The sequence below is a fragment of the Haliotis rufescens genome, unplaced genomic scaffold (assembly GCF_023055435.1).
Source record: "Haliotis rufescens isolate VD_foot unplaced genomic scaffold, xgHalRufe1.0.p SCAF_1, whole genome shotgun sequence".
Taxonomy (NCBI): Eukaryota; Metazoa; Mollusca; class Gastropoda; order Lepetellida; family Haliotidae; genus Haliotis; species Haliotis rufescens.
In genome coordinates this window covers 28,417,679-28,441,074 of record NW_025963779.1, presented here as the reverse complement: position 1 = coordinate 28,441,074, position 23,396 = coordinate 28,417,679, and the positions used below count along the sequence as shown (strand labels likewise).

General features: G+C 41.5%; 2 protein-coding genes across 7 annotated transcripts in view; one reads left to right on the top strand and one right to left on the bottom strand.

The window, feature by feature from the left end:
- The window catches only part of LOC124149489 (myosin-IIIb-like), a 43,036-nt gene extending 26,276 nt beyond the window's left edge, over positions 1–16,760 (bottom strand). For 4 of the 6 annotated variants that reach the window (XM_048394196.1, XM_048394197.1, XM_048394199.1 and 1 more), the window contains exons 1-12: positions 13,696–13,895; positions 9,641–9,706; positions 7,927–8,175; positions 5,639–5,741; positions 4,964–5,120; positions 4,383–4,488; positions 3,812–3,934; positions 3,363–3,471; positions 2,436–2,555; positions 2,212–2,312; positions 1,060–1,146; positions 886–951 (exon numbers count right to left, since the gene is read on the bottom strand). In XM_048394196.1, coding sequence (XP_048250153.1) covers positions 886–951; positions 1,060–1,146; positions 2,212–2,312; positions 2,436–2,555; positions 3,363–3,471; positions 3,812–3,934; positions 4,383–4,488; positions 4,964–5,120; positions 5,639–5,741; positions 7,927–8,175; positions 9,641–9,706; positions 13,696–13,806 — 1,398 coding nt within the window. In that variant the 5' untranslated portion in view covers positions 13,807–13,895. Of the gene's footprint in view, positions 1–885; positions 952–1,059; positions 1,147–2,211; positions 2,313–2,435; positions 2,556–3,362; positions 3,472–3,811; positions 3,935–4,382; positions 4,489–4,963; positions 5,121–5,638; positions 5,742–7,926; positions 8,176–9,640; positions 9,707–13,695; positions 13,896–14,191; positions 14,211–16,642 lie in introns of those variants that run through there. The other 2 variants (XM_048394191.1, XM_048394186.1) reach the window with 2 other exon arrangements.
- A 1,673-nt stretch (positions 16,761–18,433) lies between these two features.
- Positions 18,434–23,372, top strand: LOC124149488 (RIIa domain-containing protein 1-like). Its single transcript, XM_046521112.2, has 4 exons — positions 18,434–18,644; positions 20,235–20,311; positions 20,894–20,940; positions 21,795–23,372. Exons 1-4 carry the CDS (start codon positions 18,528–18,530, stop codon positions 21,890–21,892), a joined length of 339 nt encoding a protein of 112 aa, XP_046377068.1. The 5' UTR covers positions 18,434–18,527; the 3' UTR covers positions 21,893–23,372.
- Positions 23,373–23,396: the final 24 nt, after the last annotated feature.

The window sequence follows — 23,396 nt, the reverse complement described above, 5'->3', positions numbered from 1 at the left end:
TGGTGAATTACTGTTTATATTTATATTTATTACTTACCAAATGTTAGGTGACCTTGGCTGTATAAGCCTTGGTCCAGAGAGATAGAAGAAGAAGAAAAGAAAGGTCTTACCCTTAGCCTAGCTAGGGTTAGGCTGGGTGCTCCGGGGCACCTAGACAACAACCACTACCCTTATGTGCTGACCTGGCACATAGTGTCTTTTGTATGTATATATCTACATGTATAAAGTAAAACTGTATATACCCGAAGCCATCGTCTCCAAGTTGTCACTTCCTACTGAGAACCATACGTCGGCCCCTTGCATATACGAGTATGCAAATTATTCATTAATCAAAGTCTAGACCACACGCGTTGTTAATTTTGTAAAACCCAAGGAAAAATTGCTTGTTTCCTGCATTTTCGGGAACAGGTTATTTTTTTTCCAAAAACCCAGGCCCTTTGAATTCCCTTCCCTATCAATCAGGCTTTCTATTCATGTAGCTGTAGAGCTGAGAGGACAAGTAGGGCAATATATCATTGTGACACTGAGAAGTAGTTGGGCGGCTTCACTCCTAGCGTGTTTCCTTGATGTGCCACATACACATGTCCAAAGTGAAACTAGAACAGGTCAAGTGGTTTACAATTTGAAAACCACTAACTGAAGAGATATCTGAACTGCTAATTCCTAATCCACAACAGTGTAGAAATACCACTTCTCAACAGTTACACAGTTATGTTCTTGAGACAATGTAGATTGAATTAACATAGTATGTAGAACCCTCTCCAATATGACATGTCTTCAGCACATATGTGTATTGGGCTGATGGACTCCTCACATTCCTTGAATAAACAACTGAAATGTCTATACTGGGTTGGATTGTCACGTAAACTTGGGCTCAAGAGTTACCTTGGGGAACATGCTTTCTTCGTCCAAGAGAGCCAGGAGTCCTATAGGCTTTGTCAGAAACATATCCTGAAATACAAGTTTTTCAGATTTAATAAAAGGCATTTCTAGCTAAATCAATAACTCATTGAAAGACATGTAAGTTCCTGACTGATCTATGTACATCTGTGTACATACCAGAAGGGGCTTGTTGTCCACAAACTTGATCTCCTTCCAGTCAATGCCTTCTCTAATGTATTCCTCTTGCTCCATTTTGAAGATGTGCTGTGGTAAGACAACAGAGAGTCTTTTAGTGGACAGACAACACACTGCCTATTAGTAGACAGACAACAGACAGGCTTCTAGTGGACAGAGGACAGATGGACTATAGGAGACAGAACAGACAGACAAAGGAGGGCATACAAAAAGACAGACAATGGGGGACAGAGAACAGACGGACAATAGGGGACAGAACAGACAGACAAAGGAGGACATACAAAAAGATGGACAATGGGGGACAGAGAACAGAAGGACAATAGGGGACAGAACAGACGGACAAAGGAGGACATACAAAAAGACGGACAATTGGGGACAGAGAACAGACGGACAATAGGATACAGAACAAACAGACAAAGGAGGACGTACAAAAAGACGGACAATGGGGGACAGAGAACAGAAGGACAATAGGGGACAGAAGCGACAGACAAAGGAGGACGTACAAAAAGACAGACAATAGGGGACAGAACAGACAGACAAAGGAGGACATACAAAAAGACGGACAATGGGGGACAGAGAACAGACAGACAATAGGGGACAGAACAGACAGACAAAGGAGGACATACAAAAAGACGGACAATGGGGGACAGAGAACAGAAGGACAATAGGAGACAGAACAGACAGACAAAGGAGGACGTACAAAAAGATGGACAATGGGGGACAGAGAACAGTTGGACAATAGGGGACAGAACAGACAGACAAAGGAGGACATACAAAAAGACGGACAATAGGGGACAGCGAACAGACACAAAATGGAGGACAGACAGAAAGAGACAATGGAGGACAGGCAACATGCAGATTATTCGGAAGAGATAACAGACACAGATAACGGACAGACAAAGAAAGACAAACATATCAATGGACAGACAACAGCTGGAACAGACAACAGACACACTTGGGGACAATCACCAGACAGACAATTAGGAACAGACATGAGAGAGACAAATTGAAGACAGACAACAGACAGACAAAAAGGGGACAGACAAAAGACAGACAATTAGGAACAGACACGAGAGAGACAAATGGGGAACAGACAACAGGCATTAGAGACTGAACTACAGTGGAAGGAGTTACCTCATTGAAGAAGAACTGCAGCTGCTCATTGGCTAGGTTGATACATGCCTGCTCAAAACTGTTTAGCTCAAAATGCTCAAACCCAAATATGTCCAGAATCCCTGAAATGAACACACAATATTATATCTCAACTTTCAGTTCAGATATTTGTCTAAGACTTATAGTAAGCTTATTATAAGTATTACACAATATACTCACACACTGCATTGTTCTAGAAAACTTACCAATCTCCCGGACTTCATCAGGTGGAATGTCTTCCTCTGGTGCAAGCAAACAGTTGATCTTGTTGACTATCCAGCCAAACAGACGTCCATAGAGTGTCTTGGCCATGGCATCCCTGGCATCTGACAACAGAGAACACAGCTGTAAGGCATGGATAGATGGGGATGTGCTGCAGCCCTTTACATCCCCACAGTCACAAATCCCATCCACAAAGTCACCTGACAATTCTCAGTCACTAGCGCCATCCTTACACATGCTTACAGTTATCGAACCAAATCAACCATCCAATCCTTGAATCACCATCCTCTTGTTGTTCACCCCATTCCCCATCCCCATCTCACCTCACTCACCCCATCCCCCTCACTCATCACATTGTCACTCACCCCATCCCATTTCACTCACCCATCCCTGTCACTCACCCCATCCCATTGTCACTCATCCCATCCCATTTACTCACCCCATCTCAGTGTCACTCACCCCATCCCATTGTCACTAATCCCATCCCATTTAACTCACCCCATCCCTGTCACTCACCCCATCCCATTGTCACTCATACCATCCCATTTCACTCACCCCATCCCTGTCACTCACCCCATCCCATTGTCACTCACCACATCCCTGTCACTCACCCCATCCAATTTCACTCACCCCATCCCTGTCACTCACCCCATCTCAGTGTCACTCACCCCATCCCCCTCACTCATCCCCTTCCCCCGTCACTCACCTCTTCCCCCATCACTCACCCCATCCCCCATCACTCACCCCGCCCCCCTCACTCACCCCTTCCCCCAGTCACTTCCCCCATCCCCCCTCACTCACCCCATCCCCCTCACTCATCCCCTTCCCCCGTCACTCACCTCTTCCCCCTCACTCACCCCATCCCCCAGTCACTTCCCCCATCCCCTGTCCCCATCCACGGTGCAACTCACCCTCTGCCTGCTGTTTACTGTAGAGCTGCTTCACATACTCCCCCTTGATGACCGTCACCATGGATGTCAGACATGCCTCCACCTCCTCCGGGTCCACTTGCAACAGCATCTACACAAACATCACATCCGTTATCCTGCAAATCTCTGCTCATCTGTATACTTCAAAGAGTGAGTTGGGTTGAGAGACCCTTTGAACAGTATTTCATTTCCATGTGTGTCAGCTTAATGTTGCTTAAGAAAGCCTGAAGTGATGCAAGAATTAGACATTTACCACTTAGAATGGTGCTGCCAAACAAATCAGGTGAACCTGGGATTTTGTGATCATGCAACCGTGGAGAGCAAATAGTGCCTCTTTTAGAAAACTAGATCCCCATTCCCCTGCTATGTTCAAGATGAGGACTTGTCCCTATCTCTGGCTAATGCGATCTTCGTGTTGCACACAAACTTACTGATGCCACTTTCACAGCTCCATTGGGGTCCATGAGGACTGCTGCATCCTGCTCATTGGAGTCAAACCGGATGTTACCAAGGTGCAGCACGCTGGCTATCACAGTGAACACTTCTAGTTGTTCCTGAAACACACAGAAAAGTCTTGACCTAACTCCAAAGTTGTATGTACCGTAATCATTGTAATAACTGCTTTGTGTTCTGAGGAAATTGACATATTGGGGTGCTTATGCCATAAACAACAGCATATATTTTCAGAGAGTGAGAGGTGGTGAACAAACAGTTCAAACGTCAATGAAACTAAAACTTTTCGATAATAGTTACTGAACAATAAAATACCCAAATCAGCGCTTTGGTTTTATGAAAAAAAATACTTTTATATAAACAAGAAAATAGAGTCGGTCATTACATTTTCAGCCTTTGTAGGGACTGCTTATAACAATTACTTTCAGATTGGTTTAGAAGTTGGTCGGGGGCGTTTATTGGAGCAGGGCATATAATATGTCAAATACGGTATATTGTTTATTCTAATGTTTTCAGTGACAACTCTTGTCAAATGTCAACTTATCGTACCTCATCTGTGAAGCCGACCAGATCCATGGCATTACACAGTTCCTCGTATCTCCCCTTCAAAATGCCACCCTTCTTTTGCAGCACCTTTGCACCATTGGACAGATACCTGGAAGAATGACATCAGGTTATTCTCTAGCTGGTAAGTAAAGTCTGACAGGGTAAATTCTCCAGTTGGTAAGTAAGATCAGACAGGGTATATTCTTTAGGTGGTAAATAAGGTCAGACAGGATATATTCCCTATTTGGTAAACAAGACCATATTCTCAACTACACACAAAAATAGCCCAAGGGAGAATACTGCCTTCATTCTAATCCGTTTATTTATCATGAACCAGCTGACTTTCATTACATCAATGGCATATTGCATTAATTTCCAGAATTCCTGATATGTGAAGTGTAAAGCCATATTATCAACGTAATTCTTTTTGAAGTACGGCCACAGCTTAAGAACCACAGACTACTCAAAACAAGAACTATATAACATAAAAAGGTAAAAGGAATTAATTCAAATTCATGCTCAACTGGTATGCATCATGGCATTGATCCTATGACCTTCACCCTGGTGACATTATCCTGACCTACCTGAACTTGGCCACGTCCCTGAGAACGAATTTGTCCTGCTGTTCAGGGGAGAGTCCGGCAAACAAGTAGTGAAAGATGTGGAAGTTCTCCTCCCCCGGACTCTGCCGTACGACCCGCGACTTCTCCAGCAGGTACTCTGAGATCTTGGCACCCATCACTGGCCGGAGGAATGGAGGTTAGTATGACACACACAGGTCAGTATATCAGTATATCAATCTTAGGCTTCCCTGAGACAAGACTCAGTGTAAGACATAGAAACACACAGGTCAGTATATCATCCTAAGGCTTCCCTAAGACATTAGATTCAGTGCCAGACATAGACACACACAGGTCAGTATATCATCCTAAGGCTTCCCTAAGACATTAGATTCAGTGCCAGACATGGACACACACAGGTCAGTATATCATCCTAAGGCTTCCCTAAGACATTAGATTCAGTGCCAGACATATACACACACAGGTCAGTATATCATCCTAAGGCTTCCCTAAGACATTAGATTCAGTGCCAGACATAGACACACACAGGTCAGTATATCATCCTAAGGCTTCCCTAAGACATTAGGATCAGTGTCAAGACATAGAGACACACAGGTCAGTAGTTGGTTTGAATCTAAAAAACACTCAAATATAATAATAGAATGCATGTTGTATCACAGGCAACATGACAAGACTCACCAAGGCCTTTCCTGAACTTGAGCTGGATGTACTTGCCAAAGCGACTGGAGTTGTCGTTCATGTTGGTCTGGGCATTGCCGAATGCCTCCAGCAGTGGGTTCACCTGGTGGTCAGCAAGAACAGGGCATCACAAATACTCAGTGAGTGAGTGAGTGAGTGAGTGAGTGAGTGAGTGAGTGAGTGAGTGAGTGAGTGAGTGAGTGAGTGAGTGAGTGAGTGAGTGAGTGAGTGAGTGAGTGAGTGAGTGAGTGAGTGAGTGAGTGAGTGAGTGAGTGAGTGAGTGAGTGAGTGAGTGAGTGAGTGAGTGAGTGAGTGAGTGAGTGAGTGAGTGAGTGAGTGAGTGAGTGAGTGAGTGAGTGAGTGAGTGAGTGAGTGAGTGAGTGAGTGAGTGAGTGAGTGAGTGAGTGAGTGAGTGAGTGAGTGAGTGAGTGAGTGAGTGAGTGAGTGAGTGAGTGAGTGAGTGAGTGAGTGAGTGAGTGAGTGAGTGAGTGAGTGAGTGAGTGAGTGAGTGAGTGAGTGAGTGAGTGAGTGAGTGAGTGAGTGAGTGAGTGAGTGAGTGAGTGAGTGAGTGAGTGAGTGAGTGAGTGAGTGAGTGAGTGAGTGAGTGAGTGAGTGAGTGAGTGAGTGAGTGAGTGAGTGAGTGAGTGAGTGAGTGAGTGAGTGAGTGAGTGAGTGAGTGAGTGAGTGAGTGAGTGAGTGAGTGAGTGAGTGAGTGAGTGAGTGAGTGAGTGAGTGAGTGAGTGAGTGAGTGAGTGAGTGAGTGAGTGAGGCTTAATACCGCTTTGTACAGTATTTCAGCTATATCACAGTGTGTCAGCCCGAAATGACACAGATTGTAGATGCTTTCAAATTTGGTAGATTAAGTCATAGAGGTGTGGTTATATTTTTTTATAAGTTGGAACATAAAATATAGTGTTTTTTTCAAAACCATTAATCATGTAAATACAGAAATAGAATAACAAGTCATGTGTTTAGCGTGTTCCATTGAAATAGTCAGTAGTTAAAAAAACCCAGAAAAACGCATGTCGGGTTGTTATTGAATGACAAGAAATACATTGACTTTCTTTACAGTTATTATGAACCTGTCTTGAAGCTGAAAAATTGAAAAAAAATTGAAGAATTAAAAAAAAGGACTAAAATTGATGCCAGATAAACATTTGGATGAACCAAACCATAATCCAAAGACACAACTGATAGTTATACCTGGTCTTGGTTGGACTGAAGCTGTATAAAAATTAAGGGTGAAACGATCTACCGATATTCCAATGCATCGCGATACTTGACCAACGATACACGATACACATTGGTCTATTTATCGATACGCCACGATACGGAATGCACATCTTAGTACAATGTTCTCTTGTATTGCATCCTTCAATATAGCACTAGCTCTGTTTATTGAGCACAGTAACACATGGCTCCCAAAACTTACTTACATTTTAAAAAGCGCAAGTTTCTTTACTTACACGATGTTTTTCCCAATCACAAAAGAAAACATTAACAGCGCGAGCAGGGAACACTGGAAATACTAGTCAATAAATACAAACTCAAGTACGCAATTCAATCCAATTATTATACTATCTGATTATAAAAACGTGTTCAATGTATATCTGGACTTATGTTTGTAATTTAACAGTAATAACACTTGCGCATAACACTCGATAAATATGTTTTTTTACACTATGAATCATAAACAACTATTATTTTAATCCTTTGTCAAACTCTGAAGCGTACATCGTAGATCGTGTTAGGTAGGCAGAACATGTACTGTTGTGTTGGTCATCTACCCCCTACGACTCCAACTCTGTTAAGAGAGGGTATCACTTTCCCTTGACAAGGTTGATATTTTTTTTTCTGAAAAAGAACCTGAAGTTAAAGTATTCAGACTGTGAAGTGCATTGATTATTTTCTGGTGTTTGAACTTTGACTGTTTTGAAATTTGACATGTTTTGACGGAAAGTGAGAGAAAGTTCCACTTAACATGTAGTCTTGTTATTATAAAATATTTTTGACTGTTCCAAAAACATGAAAGGTCAAAGCCTGACATGCTTGAAGCCTTGAAATTTAATAAATGCTGGAGTACTCTTTTTTTTATCGTTGCGTATCGAGATACGTATTGTATCGTGACCAGAATTTCGAGATATTTATCGTGTCGTGACCTTCCTGTATCGTTGCAGCCCTAATAAAAATGTTAAATTTTGTGTGTATTGCATTTTGTTTGTTGGATTGTGTGAGGTATTGTGAGACTGTATTCAGTAAGAGGAAGATGCTCTAGTCTTGGTGGGTACCTGTAGAATCTGCTGCTCCAGCTGGGCAGTGGATGACTGGACGTTGCCCCCGCACAGACTGATCAGCTGTTTAATGATGAGCTTCGTGCTCTCGGTCTTCCCTGCCCCACTCTCCCCGCTGATGAGGATGCACTGGTTGCTCGGTAGACGACCTCCCTGACCCAACAGCGATTGGTAGGTAGCATCAGCAATGGCAAAGATGTGGGGTGGGTTGTTGCTCTTCTTGCCTCCTCTGTACTTCTTGGCCTCCTGCAATGACACATTGATGCATGATGCAGTGAGCACAGTGACACATTTACATTACACTGACATAATGATGTCACAGTGATACAGCGACAAGACAGTGACACAATGATACGACAGAGACACAATGATACAGTGACACAATAATAGTAATACTATGACACAATGATACAGTGATCACAGTTACACCATGACACAGCATCAGTGAGAACAAGATCTGCTCCAGAATTGAGCACTACCACCATTTTCAAAGCCATTGCCATGGAAAAAACTCGAAAAAAAAAAAAAAATTCAAAAATCCCAAACTATCAAAAGGCAACAGTTCACCACAAGACCTATCTATGTGCCAAGGTGGGTTAAAATATCTCTCATGGTTTTTGCGTTTTGCTCCGGAAACGAAACATAATGGACAGAAGGACCCATTCCTATATCCACCTTCCACTTCATGGCGGGGGATAATAATACAGTGACACAATGTCATGATAGTGATACAATGACAGTGACACAATGATACAGTAACACAGTGTCACAATGACTGACACAGTGACACATTATGGCGGTAAGAAAAATACAGTGACACAGTGTCACAATAGTGACACAATGACAGTGAAACAATGACTGTAACACAATGACAATGACAGGGACACAACGATAGTGAGAAAAATACAGTGACACAATGTCACAATAGTGACACAATGACAGTGACACAGTAACAATGATATGGTGATACTGAGTGAGTGAGTGAGTGAGTATGGTTTTACGCTGTTTTAGCAATATTCTATCACTATCACGGTGGGGGACACCAGAATGGGCTTCACACATTGTACCCATGTGGGGAATCAAACCCGGCCTTTGGTGTGACAAGCAAACACTTAAACCACTATGCTACCCCACCACCCCTGATGATAATGAAAGGGAGGCAGCGAGCTGGAACATCAAACGGAGACATCGGACATCTGACCCAACCTGTAGGCCATGGGTTGTACATCAATTACATCGAATAGTTCATGCATCTCAATCATAATTAGCTCTTTCATATTACCGTTTAGTATCCAAGTCCTAAATCTGGTATTACTAAACTTGTTCATGTAAGATCACAAATATTGTGAAAACATGCAGGTCAGAAGAGAACAATATAGAATAGGGCCAAAACATGGTGTAATTATTAGAAAACTAAGTGAAAATTTGAGAAAAAGAAATGAGCAATGATGAATAGCTAGTTTGAGAAACAACGGGATTTACATGTAGTTGGAACCCAAAGGGAGTAATGTCCATTTAGTTATGGCAGAGCCCCTGGATCTGTGAAATCCTGACAATACAAACGTTCTGATTGTGCACAGTTTTGTATGACTAATATGAGCACATAAGACAGGCTAAATTAAATTCAGCCAGTACATTGGTCATGACATTTCTGTCTGTGGTCTTGAGTAACATTATATCATAGATAGATTACAGAAAGGTCAACACTCACATTTTTGCCATAAATCCCAATATCCTTGTATGGGTTGACTGCTATCAGGATATCTCCAACATACGTCTGAAATAAAAACAACATTGACATTGTTTGATCTTTTGTCAACTACACTGTGGACAAGGCTACCGGTATGTACACGACCCCGATTTGGTGACCCTGTCCCCATCTCATCCTGGGGCATATACACTGGGGTATTCCTGGTGTCAGGGGTATTTACACTGGGGTATTCCTGGTGTCAGGGTTATATACACTGGGGTATTCCTGGTGTCAGAGGTATTCCTGGTGTCAGGAGTATAAACACTGGGGTATTCCTGGTGTCCGATGTATTCCTGGTGTCAGGGGTATATACACTGGGGTATTCCTGGTGTCAGGGGTATATACACTGGGGTATTCCTGGTGTCAGGAGTATATACACTGGGATATTCCTGGTGTCAGGGGTATATACACTGGGGTGTTCCTGGTGTCAGGGGTATATACACTGGGGTATATCTGGTGTCAGGGGTATATACACTGGGGTATTCCTGGTGTAAGGGGTATATACACTGGGGTATTCCTGGTGTCAGGGGTATATACACTTGGGTGTTCCTGGTGTCATGGGTATATACACTGGGGTATTCCTGGAGTCAGGTGTATATATACTGGGATATTCCTGGTGTCAGGGGTATATACACTGGGGTATTCCTGGTGTCAGGGGTATATACACTGGGGTGTTCCTGGTGTAAGGGGTATATACACTGGGGTATTCCTGGTGTCAGGGGTATATACACTGGGGTGTTCCTGGTGTCAGGGGTATATATGCTGGGGTATTCCTGGAGTCAGGTGTATATATACTGGGATATTCCTGGTGTCAGGGGTATATACACTTTGGTATTCCTGGTGTCAGGGGTATATATACTTGGGTATTTCTGGTGTCAGGGGTATATACACTTGGGTATTCCTGGTGTCAGGGGTATATATACTGGGGTATTCCTGGTGTCAGGGGTTTATACACTTTGGTATTCCTGGTGTCAGGGGTATACATACTTGGGTATTTCTGGTGTCAGGGGTATATACACTGGGGTATTCCTGGTGTCAGGGGTATATATACTGGGGTATTCCTGGTGTCAGGGGTATATACACTGGGGTATTCCTGGTGTCAGGGGTATATACACTTGGGTATTACTGGTGTCAGGGGTATATACACTGGGGTATTCCTGGTGTCAGGGGTATATACACTTGGGTATTACTGGTGTCAGGGGTATATACACTGGGGTATTCCTGGTGTCAGGGGTATATACACTTGGGTATTACTGGTGTCAGGGGTATATACACTGGGGTATTCCTGGTGTCCAAGGTATTCCTGGTGTCAGGGGTATATACACTGGGGTATTCCTGGTGTCCAAAGTATTCCTGGTGTCAGGGGTATATACACTGTGGTATTCCTGGTGTCCAAGGTATTCCTGGTGTCAGGAATATATGCACAGGGGTATTCCTAGTGTCAGGGGTATAAACACAGAGGTATATACACTGGGGTATTCCTGGTGTCCAAGGTATTCCTGGTGTCCAAGGTATTCCTGGTGTCAGGGGTATATACACTTGGGTATTCCTGGTGTCAGGGGTATATACACTGGGGTATTCCTGGTGTCCAAGGTATTCCTGGTGTCAGGGGTATATACACTGGGGTACTCCTGGTGTCAGGGGACACTGGTGTATTCCTGGTGTCTGATGTATTCCTGGTGCTAGGTGTGTATAAACACTTGGGCACTTCTGGGGTCAGGGGTATTACTGGTGACAGGGGTATATACACTGGGGTATTCATGGTGTCAGGGGTATTCCTTGTGTCTGGGGTATTCCTGGTGTCAGGGGTATAAACACTTGGGTACTCCTGGTGTCAGGGGTATTCCTGGTGTCTGGGGTATTCCTGGTGTTAGGTGTGTATATACATTGGGGCATTCCTGTAATGTTGTGTTGCTTAGTGCCTTTATTTCACTTAACTGGTGTTCTTTGTAACCGTTAATGTAATTACAAATATATTCATTTATCATATAATGAGTAAGTTTCTCGGCAGGATAAAGCCAACGGATAAAAACGATATCCGTTGGGGTCATATGCGGATAGAGATGCAAATATCAAAGGTCAAGTAGGGACTACTTTCACTGTTTATAAACAAACATGGCGTCGCCCTCGTCATTCGGCGATCGAGTCAGAATTAACCATCGGGAAAATGGATAAACTACAGGGATAATTGCTATCATTATCAAAAGAACAGTCTAATATACAGAAAATCAGTGTCTAACTGTGACGTAGCGAATGCATTTTATAAGTTTTGGCAACTTTAGAGATATAAATTTCGAAACAATTTTGCGAGAGCACGAGGCCTAGCCAAGCGGGATCAGTAGCCATATCTGTGCTTGTAGATCTCTGCCGCTTGAAACCTTCTCCACAAATTAAAATAGTTGGATTTGGCCGAAATATGTTTGAATTGTTACCTTGTTTCGGTTTGTCGCTGTGTGTACATCTGACTACACTTCTTAACGTTATGACAGGACAGACCGGCTGTCAACAACGTCTGACCGTGGCCGTGACGTCTCATAGACTAGGGTTAGAATAGCTTCCCTTTGACAAAGGGCAGTTACTCTAGCGGACAGACCGATGGATTGCCGCGAAAGGCAAATAAAAACAATTGTTGTTTTGCGTGTTGTATGCTGCTTCGCCACTGTATAAGAAAACAGATTTCAGTTGGAACTATAATGCCTGCTGTCACTGTACGACTGACACATCACTTACCCTGTGACGTAATGAATATTAATGCGCGCATTCCAGGAAAACTCGCAACGTTTCGGTAATGTATGTGAGAGAGGGAAATTGATTTTGAAGCACAGAATTAAAGAATAACATTATATGATAAAGAGGTTATCACGCTTGTGTGTTTGGGGATGGTAAATATCCTGTATTAGGAATAAACACTATGTATTTAGCTTGCCAAGGCTCGCTAAATACAATGTTTATTCCTAATGCAGGATATTTACCATCCCCAAACACACTCGCGTGATAACCTCTATGTATTCATCATTAATCTTTTCTTTTTTTAAACACATATACAAATATATTTTTAAATATTTGTAATATTCAAAACACTAAATTCATATTTAACTTAATAATGTATATACAATGTTGTGCTTTCCACAGAGTGCAACCAGGTAAACAAAGGCAAGTTAACAGTGACATGTGACAACTAGCTTTGTTTGAGACAACCATCAATCATCACCAGGACAGGGCGACAGTGAGGCTTGATAATGATGACATATACAACCCCCCTGCAGTATGACCCCATCAACCTTCCAGATATGTCATGCCAGTTGTCAAACTCACCCTCACAAAAATATCCATGTATCACCAAGATTGCCCCCATACAAACTCTCACTTCTATCTGATATTTTCTGCTTTAGATGGAATTTGTCTTTTATATATCAAAACAAAATGACCTTCAAAAAAAACTTTCACAAGATTATAACTTTTTTATTGTTAAAGTATGAACATATTGTACAGAGCTATAAGCATGATAAGAATCAGTATTTATTCAACAGTAAAGAAGAAGTATGATTAATACATTGTACATACATGAACTTTGTCTGGTGCATTACCATATTTTTCCCCACTGACCCATATCGCAGACAATACACCGAGATCACTGTATGCGTCAAACCTCATGAAACGTTATAACCACTTCTTCTACCACGCCGACCTGAATATACTTCCTAGTTGGGGGATAACGTGTCAACCGTATCTGTCATATCAATGACGTATAATAATAAATATCATGTGTTGACTTATTAGAACAATGTACACACAGCATACGATAAACGACATTTCTTGATAATTACGGTTACGTGTCTAACACGAGCACTATGTTCTGCTATCAGCTCGCCCGTCAATATGTACAGGACACTTGATAAGACGACGCCCCAGCACAAGACTTAGTGTACGCGGGGCAACCAGAATGCTACCCGTTCCAGTCAATGACTTGGCGGCTCGCAAATGTCTAAAGACGAACACAACAGCTTTCAACTCACGTATATTCGGCCTCTCCTGTATCTTTCACGTAGTTCTCCCAATAGAATTTGCTCGTCAAGTTTGGCTAAAGTGGCCAGATCGTCAACGTCTCCTACGGGCGGTCTGTCCATGTTTACTTCTGCACTGAAAGTAAAGTTTAGATGATCGAAGTGGGCAGGGCAGCTGGGACGGATCGCTGGCAAGGCTAAATATAGTAACAATACTCTTAAGCCAACACGAGGCGTGACGTCACTGTTGATATTATCATACACACCGCAACTATATATGTGTGTTTTCGCGTTAAGTCATTTACGTAGATAAATGAAGATCTAAATACCTTAACGCACATGTGTCGAGTCATGTATCGCGTTAAGTCATTTACGTAGAAAAATGAAGATCTAAATACGTTAAAGCACATGTGTCGCGTCATGTATCGTGAGTGTGAGTGTATATTCTGGTTAAACATTTATTGAAAGGGAGGTGAGATTTACATGCACAGTCATGAGTTCATCTCACCTGTAAACACGCGACAGTCTCTAAGTGTAGGAGGGGTGGTCGTGGGATGACTGTCGAACGTCAAGTAATCTATTATTGGAAAATCAAAATGTCAGCATACAATTATTTGTATAGTTTTACTCTTTTCTTTTTGACATTGTGCGACTATTAGTGGACCGAACGATGATTAATTCTTTTTAGATTCCTATAATATCAACAAAATATGAATATTTAGTTAATGTTTCGTGGAGGAAACATTTATTTATTTCCGCTTATTGATTTGTATAGTGTCTCGTGGACGTTAATCACATACTATCATGAAAACCATTATTTTAATTACAAATGCCCATTCATAGGTTATAAACCCAAACTGATATTTAAATGTGAAAGTTTCACAACAAACGTTCATCGCCCGTCTATCTCTATCTCTCTCTCTCTCTATATATATATATATATACCTTACTATTGTATCTGTCTGTGTCATATCTTAACAGATATTCGCTATGATACTGTTTACATGTGCAACTTTCAATAGAAATAATAATTTAGTGTACTTTTCGATAAATTGCTAAAGGCGACTATGCTTGTCGTAAGAGGCGACTAACGGGATCGGGTGATCGGGCTCGCTGACTTGGTTGATGCATGTCATTGATCCCAATTACGTGGGTCGATGCTCACGATATCAATCACTGGATTGGCTGGTCTAGACTCGATTATTTACAGACCGCCGTCATATAGCTGGAATATTGCTGAGTGCGGCGTTAAACAATAAAACAACCAACCAACGATAAATTGCTTTGAATCTTTGGTATTAAGATGTCCATATGATACCTCCAATATGTCACTGAACGGCGTTTGTGAAGGTAACTACAATACATATGGGGTTTTATAACAAGATGCCGTATATATAATGATGGTTTCGTCAAGCTATATTCAAACGACCGTGAAATGTTGATGTTGAGTATGAATTGACTCAAATGTCAACATTCAAGCCATGTCTCGGCGGGTTGGCACTGAAAATGGGCTTGTGGGGATAATTCCATGTGGGGAATCGAACTTCCGCCACGACTTTAGCTACTAGGCAACGCCATCGCCATGTCGGGTAATTAAAACAGAGGGAGCAACACTGAACGCTATAGCTCTGGCGTCGTCAAGGAAAATCTACCACGTTGACGGGTTCTTTATGAAGTGGATTTGGTATTTATGTCTGTGCGATCAATACCACAACCGTTATGAGCACTGCATAAATATAATTCATTATGGCGGCGGACTTAATCTCGTGTTTGGCAATGGCGAGAGACGAGGCGAGTGTAGGTTCTGTGTGTTCGTGTGTGTGCGTGTGTGTGTGCGTGGGTGCGTCTGTGGCTATTATATCTCCATAGGTCAGCGTCCGTTGTCTACGGGATAGAGCACCTGTCAGGGGAGCGGAAAGTTGGTGGTTCGATCCCCGGCCGCGGCACACCAAAAGAAATTAAAAGATGGTACGTGTTGTTACCCTGCCTGGCGCTCGGTATTCGTCTTAGGATTGTACCATTGTATATAGCATTTTTCATGCACCCTCCCCAAGTACATGTGGCATTTTTCCATGACCCCCCCATATAGTTGTGGTACATTTTGAAGACCCGCTCTTTTGCTGTGTCATCGTTTCATTCAGTATCTCAGTGGGTAAGCACTATAAATCGGCATCAGTCCGGACTAGTACAAGCAGTCACACACAAACACACACACACACACGTGCATGCATGTCGCTGAAAAAGTGCAATAATCTTGGACACGACGTTAACCCCATTTCACCTCACCCCACCTCTTCCATTAAATATGTCTAAATATGATCAGGTAGACAGGCCCTTTGACTGGGTTGGCTGGTTGTCATCTAACGTAACGGCTTGAGACGTTGCTCCTAATATCATCCACTGATCTGTCTGGGTCAGTCTCAATATTGCCATGTAGCTGTCATATTACTGAAAATAACCAAAGACATAAACCACAGTGTCAGAAGAAGACTTAATATTTTAGCAAATTCGTAAACAGGTAACTTTCCGAGCTTGTGTTTCCAATTCCGATAGTCCAAACAGTGGTATTTCTAAAACGAGGACTAACGAAGACTGAATGTCTTAAAAATTATCGGATATTAACTTGGCATTATGACATGATACACTACGGTACAGAGGGCACACAGACATTGACTTGACATTATATGATGTCATTCTGCGTATGTACCGTAGTGTATCATATAATGTCAGGTCAATGACTATGCGTGCTCTGCCCCAATTTGTATCATGTCATAATTCTGTTTAGGTGGTGTTTAGTCTGTGAGGCGATGGCTAATTTCATACCGTTTAGGATTGAAACACATTCCCAAACATATCTTGTATGTGTTTACATTCTCAACACATTTTTCACAGTGTGGTTTAAGTGGTGAATTATACTAATTTCATAAGTAAATTTTTACTAAATTCGCTGTTTACTAACCTTCTGGTCGCTGTTACTAATTAAGTTAGTAGAATTTACTAGGCTTTTTTCTCAGTGTGGGCGGACGGATGACATACGCTCACATGACCGGAACGTGTTTGCGTTGTTGGTAGAAGCAGTCGGTAATGTCGATTCTGGACAGGCAGTCTTGTTATAGCAGGAGCTCTTATCAACGTCACTGGGACACAACAACATTCAGGTCACAAGCATGCCGCTGCATGCAGTTTGTTTCTTTGTTTGTTAACGCCGCACTCAGCAATATTCAGCGGTCTGTAAATAATCGAGTCTGGACCAGACAATCTAGTTACTGACATCATCAGCATCGATCGACGCAAGTGGGATCGATGACGCGCATCAACCAAGTCAGCGAGCCGAAACACCCGATCCCATTAGTCGCTTCTTATGACATGCATTCTACTTCGAATCTTCACGGGTATGGAAAGAGCGTCTGCCCGGAGAACGGAAGGGCGATCCCCTGGCCGCGTCACACCAAAAGACGTGTTGGGGTCCTCAAAATGTATCACAACTATATGGGGAGGTGGGTCATGGAAAAATGCCACTTAGTTGGGGTGGGTGCATGGAAAATGCTATACACAATGGTAAAGGCACCCGTTCGTTCATATATTGTTTCATATCAGCGTTCCTATACTTCATCGTTTATGTCGTATAAGTTTTGATCTCGCTTCCATCCAACCATGACATTGTGTTATACTCTGCAAGTAAACCTTGATTCGCACGCTCGCGAATTGAAATTATTATACCGTATTTCCTCTGATAGACGCAGGCATCGTAACATTTGCCGAATAGAGACCGGATCCCTAATTGATGCCGGTTATAGTGCAACAAATTAAATGAATGATAACGATTTGCAAACCCCATACGGTGAAGAAATACAGTCCGTACCAATACATTCCGATGCGTCTTTTACGGGAAATATGGTATATGATCCTTTTTTCTGGGAATGCGGTAAAATCAAGTTTATGTCATTGTACTCGCGGTCACTTAAGTTCGGCGTTTCGGTTTTATTCCAAATAGCAACGCTTCGGTATATTACATATTAACTGTTTGAAATATTCACACAGTACGTAATGTATCCCGATACAGTATAATACATACATAAATATCAAACAGTAACGTGTTGTCTAGTGTTTTACAAAAGCTTCTTAACGACTCTCTTCCGCATTTTCTGGCCAAACCGGTCTTGCCCAACAAAAGGGTAGTCTGTACAGACATTCAATATCTAGGCAATCTTTTCCCTAGTTCCAAAGCATTCTTTAAGTTATGCTAATGCGCGTTGTAAACATGTAACGTGATCCTTTCTGCGCTCAGCTTAAATTTACGGCAATAAAGTCAAACAAGGAATTTGGGGTCAGTGTTGAAGGAAGTATTTTTATTTGAGGTCATTACTTGTATGAAGCCTATGTCATTTGCATCGAATCTATTTGCGGCAACCACAGTTTCACGGATACGAAGATCTAAGACATATCATATATGGATAACATTTTATGGATAACTTCTTTTATTCTTTGTCACTGCGTTTCAGGGGTATACTTCTTGTTCCTTCATCAGGCGAATGTTCGGGTGAACGACGAATTGGCAATACGTATCTCTGAAACGTCGTGACATAGATCTATATAGAACTCTATCCCACCATGTCAACCTAAGCTACGATTTCATAAATAGTTAATGTCTTGAGCTTGAGGCTGCTTGTTACGGCAAACACGGCAAAGCTTCTTTGCAGCGCCGTTAGGAGGCGCTCCAAAAAGAGCACTGTTTATAAGCTTGCGGACCCACTGCAGCGCCGCCAGGTGTCGTTCCCACTACGCTGACTAGTAGTCAGGCACTGCGAAGGAGTTTGGAACTCATCGTCAAGGAATATTTCAAAATGGCGGACCAACCAAAACATAATGCACCACACGGAATGGAACCGTACGATTTGGGTAAAAATTCGGATCTTGGTGCCCTCAGCGCAGAGCAACAGGAGAGACTAAACAAGTTTAAGGTTATGTATTGATAGAAATAACGTTTTATTCAGTGAAATGAATAAGCGTGTTGATTTTCAGAAAATGTTCGGTTTTCGATCAAAACAAAGCTGCCAAATTCGTTGGTTGCGAAGGTCCCCTTTACATGTTTGTTGAAATAATTAAGCATAATTGTCCAGACAAATGTATTTATTGCAATGACATGTATGAGTACTGGTCACCGACCAGTTCTCGATATTTTGTTTATTCGTGTTAATTCTGAAATGAAAAGCTCTGCATCGATGTCATTGTCAGAGATCAAAATGTGAATATGGAATAGTGTTAGACGATCTTAGAACAAAGCGTACACAGATAAATGTTACTATAAATACTATACTCTGGCTTCAAACAAGGTTTTAATTGAAGCACTGGTATAATTTCAACAGCATTGTCAGAAGGTACGTTCTTTGGGAATATGTCAAATGGGCCAAATGTCAAAAGAATCTAAGACAGCATAGTCAATATGGTTAAATCAAAAAGTCAAAATGGTCGCAAACCGAAGTTATAATGACAACATGAGAAAGTCAAAACAACCACATTTAACAGTCAAAATGATAACATGAAGAAATAGTGTTGTTTTCTGTTTGTTTGCTGTATTTATTTCATTAATCCAAAGGATTTAAGTATACTTAAACAGGGGTAGAAACTAACATATTTAGTCCACTAGTCCTTATAATGATAACATATAGCAAAACCCTTAAAAATGGCAAATTTCTACTAGTCCTTATGATACCTTAACTATTGGGCAGTTTGGCAAGGACTACGGGACTAGTGCCAATTTCTAACGCTGCCTAAAAACTGTGTTGATTGACCTTTGATCATTATTGACTTTTGTAATACATACTTTGAAAAGGCTCATCATGCCTGCTAATTGTACCAACATGTACCAAAACTGTTTGCAATTGCTTGAGCCACTCCAGTTTGATAACGGTGTAAGAATCTACATTGAAATGTTGCTATATGTAATACACCAGAAGTTGTTATCCATACAGTTGTATGTTTTATTACTTGTTCGCAACTGAGTGTTTTGATATGTACATGATGTTAGTAAACTTGTTTAATTTGGCATGGAAAGTTGATTGATTGTTTAGCTATTCCTAGTTGAGTGGTTTGTTTTTTTAAAGACAACTTGAAGTCTCAACAAAGACGGACATCTTAGTCCAGTTGAATTGCTATCCATTTGAATCTGAATGTTTTTTTTGTCACAGTGATGACTTAAATTAAATCTAAAATGGAACAGTCTTAGTGCTGCACAAATGATGATGATGATGCCTAATCTGCTCTCAAAGATATTTGTTTTGAAATACATAAAGCTATAAAACATGTGAAATGTTTACTTTTATATCGTGAACAATGTGTTTGTGGCTGTTTCGAGGTGTGGCCCTTTTGACCATTTGTTGACTACGATCTGTTTCTTTGTCCAAAAACAAAATATTTTCCCATATAGGCCTATTGTCATTACTGGTGCTTTGTTCTGTTCAAAGGAGTTCTACAATTATTCAATGCTTTGGGAGGGAAGTCTGTATTACTGGACATAAATACAGTTAAAACATAAATTGTTTTTTGTGCAGGTGCAGACAAGGATGGCAAATGAGAAGTATCTGCGCGACCACCCGGAGGTTGAGTGCCTGCTAGCTGGCTTCCTGGGGTAAGGACGTTATCCTGCTTCAATGTCACAGCTTCATGATCTTCACTGTCAGTGCATTGATTCCCCCATGCATATTTCTGAGAAAGCATAAGTCCCATGTTTCCATGGTTATGCATGCTTATCACATAGTGTTCATGGTGTCTGTGATAACATGTCCTGATTGTGTGGATTGTTCCTCCTGCTGTCAACCAATAAGTGGTTGGCTTGAGCTGATTCATTATAGGCCATGTGGCAAAGATAGATATTATTAACTGTAGCATAACACAACATTCACTCACTCGCTGCAGTGATTAAGTTAAGACACTTCATTGAACTATTGATAGGTACATTTGGTGATGTTAAACTATACTCCTGGACTTAAGACTTTCGTAGCTGTTGCATTATCATGTTCTCTCTCTCGCGAGATTTATCCATCTCCCAATGAAACAAAAACAGAATGTTCCTAAGTTTTACAACTGAATGTCTGAATTTATCCTGATATAAAGAACATACTCAAATCATTTGTCACAGTTGACTGTAGTGAAGGTGTTCCCAGTGAATGTATCGTGTTAATAAATGCTAGATCTGATTCTTTGTTTCTAGTGATGTTCTGAAGAAGAGGCCTGACAATATCCGGGAATTTGCTGCAGGTGAGAGATGTAAAGAGTGAAGGAAACAGTTGAGAGGAGAGAAATCTAAAACACAACTGACCCTGAGATCCAATGGCTAAAGCTATAAATGAAAGGGAGATGAGTGTGCATGTGACTCAGTGTCGGAAACACACACTCTTTAGTTTTTATATAACGAAATTAATGTGAAAAATGCATCCCTTGTGAGTGTCCCTTGCTCTCATTTATACACTGACACATTTTTAACAGGTCATGCTGGTGTCACTGTACATACTGTAAACCATGACCTTAAATCAGTGAGTGAGTTGGGTTTAACGGCGCTTTTAACAGTATTCCAATTATATCACGGCGTGTCAGCTTAATGTGGGAGGAAATCCCGAAGTGATGCAGGTCTCAGACGTTTACCACTTCAGTGAAACCCACGAGCACGGGTATGGTGCTGACAAACCTAGAAACATAATTGGGGAGAACCGGGATTCGAACCCACAATCATAGGTTTCTGGCGTGCCCAAGGGACGCAACTCTGCACAGCGAATCGCGGCGCCTTAGACGACTAGGCCACCCGTGCCCCCTGACCTTAAATCAGCACTTGACTGGGTACATTGTCATATCTGGTCACAGTTGGTTGATATAAGTTGAACAAGCAGTAATGACAGTCAACAACCCTGTATGCAGCATCTTCTTAGCAGTTTTGTCAAAAAGACCTCTGCTCTTTGAGACTGCCCTGAACAGTTGCAGCATTTGTGGTGAAAACATGGCGAAATAACATTTATATTTCCGTCCAAATAGAAATGTTAGAAATGTGTAGACCCCTGATGATGTGTGTATGTACTTTATATGTAGTCCCCTTTATGATGTGTGTACTTCATTTGTAGACTACTTTACGGAACCAGGACTTCCTGACAAAGTTCAGACACAAATGGAGGAGAGACAGGCCAAGATCAAACAGAACCGAATACTGCAGAAGATATAGCCTACTGCGTGACTGTGGCTGGCATCTGGTAGTTGGAGGAGAGCGATGTGGACCAATGTTCTGTCATTTATCTCAAACTGTGTTCATCAAATGTCAATCATTTAAAAACATAAGTTTGTCAATCATAAAGCCTAATGTTTAAGATGCAACCAGGGCCTTTGTAGCAGTAACCATGGTAACACCTATCAACAGTACTTGCCCAAGAGCTTCCCCTGTTTCATCATTTTTTGTATTCTGCCAATGGTATTAACTTGTTAAGTGTAGGAGTTTGAAGGTCTCATAATTTCCTTTTGCTATGTGGAGTTGAAATGTTGTCCATCAATGTCAGCATGACTGTTGAGCTCCAGGGCTGTGTTTGTGTGTTGGGCCACACAAACAAGATGGCGACTGTGTGCAGGCCTTGTTTGTTGTGATATAATAAATGGGAAATGTTTGTAAAGCATCCAGCATGTCCTTCTAGTGCCTGTTTGTATGGGCGGGAGGGTTGTCATCCTTGTCATATCTCAGGCAGTAAATTACCTTTTTGTGCATAATCCTTTTGTAGCATTTACCTCTGTTATTTACCACATGTATTTTTATTTTGATAGTTTGACACTTTCAGTTTTCTTTCTCCTGTATGTCTGGTCTACCTGGATGATGTTGGTATTGTAGGGTCAGCAGTGGATGAACAGGTGACAGGGGGTTTCGTGGAAGGGGAGACAAATCTTGCTGTCTTAAAGTGTCAGGCAGGTTATCCCTCTGAGTGGGTGTTGAGTAGTTTTGACATTCATAACAGCAGTATACATCTTTAACCACTAGTCTTGTCAAATGTCTTTGAGTCTACAAAGGTCAGTTCAAAATAGTCCATAAATTTAATAAAATCCCTTACAAAGGGATTCCAAGAGATGGTTTCAGGCAAGAAGAAAAGTATTTTGCAAACACTGTATTAACTAACTGTCACTGTGCTCTGACCTTTTGGAAGGAAGGAAGATTCATCACATACAATATTTCATATACAGTAAACTACGGTTACAACAAACTCAAAGGGACCACCAATTTTAGTTCGTTATAACAGTACTTCGTTATAAGCATATATACAGCAAATGGACTCAAAAACAGTTCTTTATATCTGTAAGTTTGTTGTAGCTGTGTTTGCTACAACCATAGTTTACTGTATCTAGAGAGCAGTTTCTTGCTGGAATAGAATTATGTAAAGCATGTTATGTTTCATATACATGGTAGAGTCATTCCTGTTGGAATTAATGTATGATTTAGACCATTCCCTTGTGGTGTTATCAGGAGGGTGAAGGTGCCACTCCACCAGTGCCTATATGTGATGCAGAGCATCCTCTATCCCCCCTCTGAAGCTTTTGTCTCACTTCATTGAAAGCCATGGGCAAGAGAGTCAACAGAGTGATATCTTTATAACATAGTTTTGTGATATGTGTTATTCTTGTTGCTTTTAATTTATACAAAATTGAATAAAATACTGGTACTTGTGCATTGTTGTTCGGGGGTTTCATTC

Coding starts and splice junctions, on each gene's coding strand:
- LOC124149488 (XM_046521112.2), top strand. CDS start 18,528: ATGGCGGACCAACCAAAACATAATGCACCACACGGAATGGAACCGTAC. Junction 18,645..20,234: donor AGAGACTAAACAAGTTTAAG/GTTATGTATTGA, acceptor TTTTTTGTGCAG/GTGCAGACAAGGATGGCAAA. Junction 20,941..21,794: donor TATCCGGGAATTTGCTGCAG/GTGAGAGATGTA, acceptor CTTCATTTGTAG/ACTACTTTACGGAACCAGGA.